Source organism: Plasmodium fragile (genome assembly GCF_000956335.1).
Source record: "Plasmodium fragile strain nilgiri unplaced genomic scaffold supercont1.204, whole genome shotgun sequence".
Lineage (NCBI taxonomy): Eukaryota > Apicomplexa > Aconoidasida > Haemosporida > Plasmodiidae > Plasmodium > Plasmodium fragile.
The window spans coordinates 1-1,558 of NW_012192784.1; the positions used below are offsets into that span (position 1 = coordinate 1).

Here is a 1,558-nt window from a genome sequence, read left to right on the forward strand (position 1 = left end):
GGGGGTTGTTGTCCAGGTCCTGGTCCTTGACCCGGTCCTTGCCCTCCGTCTGTGCCTCCGGCCGGTGCCGCTGATGGTGCCTGTGGTAATACTGGAGATGCCGGTGCTTGTGGTTTCGTTGCCGCCGGCTTTGCCGCGGCACCTACAAAAACGAGGACGGAAGAATGATGGATGAACAAACGATAAAAAAGGGACACAAGTGGTACAGAAAGAAGGGGCCGGGACGGTGCGGTCATGTAGCGGCAGGGTAGGGTCCGGCTGGATGCAGTGTGTCGATGCATGGGTCGATCCATGGATCGAGGTGAATTCGGTGAACTTGGGCTAGATGGTAGCAATACAACTTTTATTTGTCGTCGTCATCTCCTCTCCGCTATTGGTGCCGTCGTGCCCGCGCCGCCCAACGTGAACGAAGCCGTGTGCAGTGCTGTCACCGCGTGCATGTTGTTGTGGCGGCATCCACATTCGGCAGTATCGAGCCCTGTTCGTGTGCGGGGTGTATGGGTGCTTGGGCTCATCGGTCAGTACCTGCCGCTACGTTTGGTGCTGGTTTATCGCTCGCTACAGATTTGGTTGCCTTTCCCTCACTGTCATCACCCTCTCGATTTCTACCTGTGACAGCCTCGATAGACGTCATGCATGCGCCATTGTCCTCCGCGCATTGCATTACCCCCGTCTTTACCTCCTCAACTATGGTCTTCATTCCTCGGCCTAACTCACGTATAGCGTCTTTCTCGTGTTGCGTCAGTTCTGTGTTGTCATCCGTGGCATTTGCATGCGGCGTGGCCCCGTCAAGTTCTTCTGGTTTTTTGCTACATGTGCTTTGTATTGCGGGACTTGCAAATCTGTCAGTCAAGCTCTCCTTGCTCTCTAACCATTTCTTAATCATTTTCTCCATTTGTAATTCCCCGATTTTTATGTCTTCAAACACTCCCTGCCCACATTTATTTTTGTTTATTAAACCACTCCCTAGCCCTGGCTCCATGTCTTTCACAATGTGCCATGCATAATCTATTCCCATTTGACTTCTGCATTTAGATGCCAGCAATATGTACATAAATACATTTACTATTGCGCATCTTATATGTTCCTTCAACGCTGCATTATTAGGGTCGGTAGTGTGCGAACCGCCGGACTGCGTACCCCACCCATTCATGAAATATAATGCTCCTGTCATGAGTGTGCACATTAGTCTATCCGCGACTTTCTTTGCCATAAGTATGCCTTGTTTGCTCTCACTCCAATAACCCGCGTTCAAACAATTAGCTGCATACTGGTCTAGGTTCTCGTCGTCCAAATGTTCCACAAATTCGTCTAGTAGCACTGTTATATCTTTCCATAGGGTACTCTGCATTGTGCACAAGGAACATATATGTGTGTGCATAATTGGCCACTGCACCCCTCACGTCCATGTGCAATAATATGTGCCCATACTGTGGCACGTGCTGCACGTAATGTATCTTCCAATTGTAGTATTAATATAGAATTAGTGCACGGTCGCATGCGTACAATGATATATAGCGGCATGGATACATACTATCATATATAGAGGCTGTTATAA

The 1,558-nt window shown here is 49.1% G+C and overlaps 1 protein-coding gene across 1 annotated transcript; it reads right to left on the bottom strand.

The window, feature by feature from the left end:
- Positions 1-511: 511 nt before the first annotated feature.
- On the bottom strand, positions 512-1,351 carry AK88_05653 (uncharacterized protein; the record flags this gene model as incomplete). Its single annotated transcript, XM_012483255.1, has 1 exon — positions 512-1,351. One exon carries the CDS (start codon positions 1,349-1,351, stop codon positions 512-514), a length of 840 nt encoding a protein of 279 aa, XP_012338678.1.
- Between the last annotated feature and the right edge of the window lie 207 nt (positions 1,352-1,558).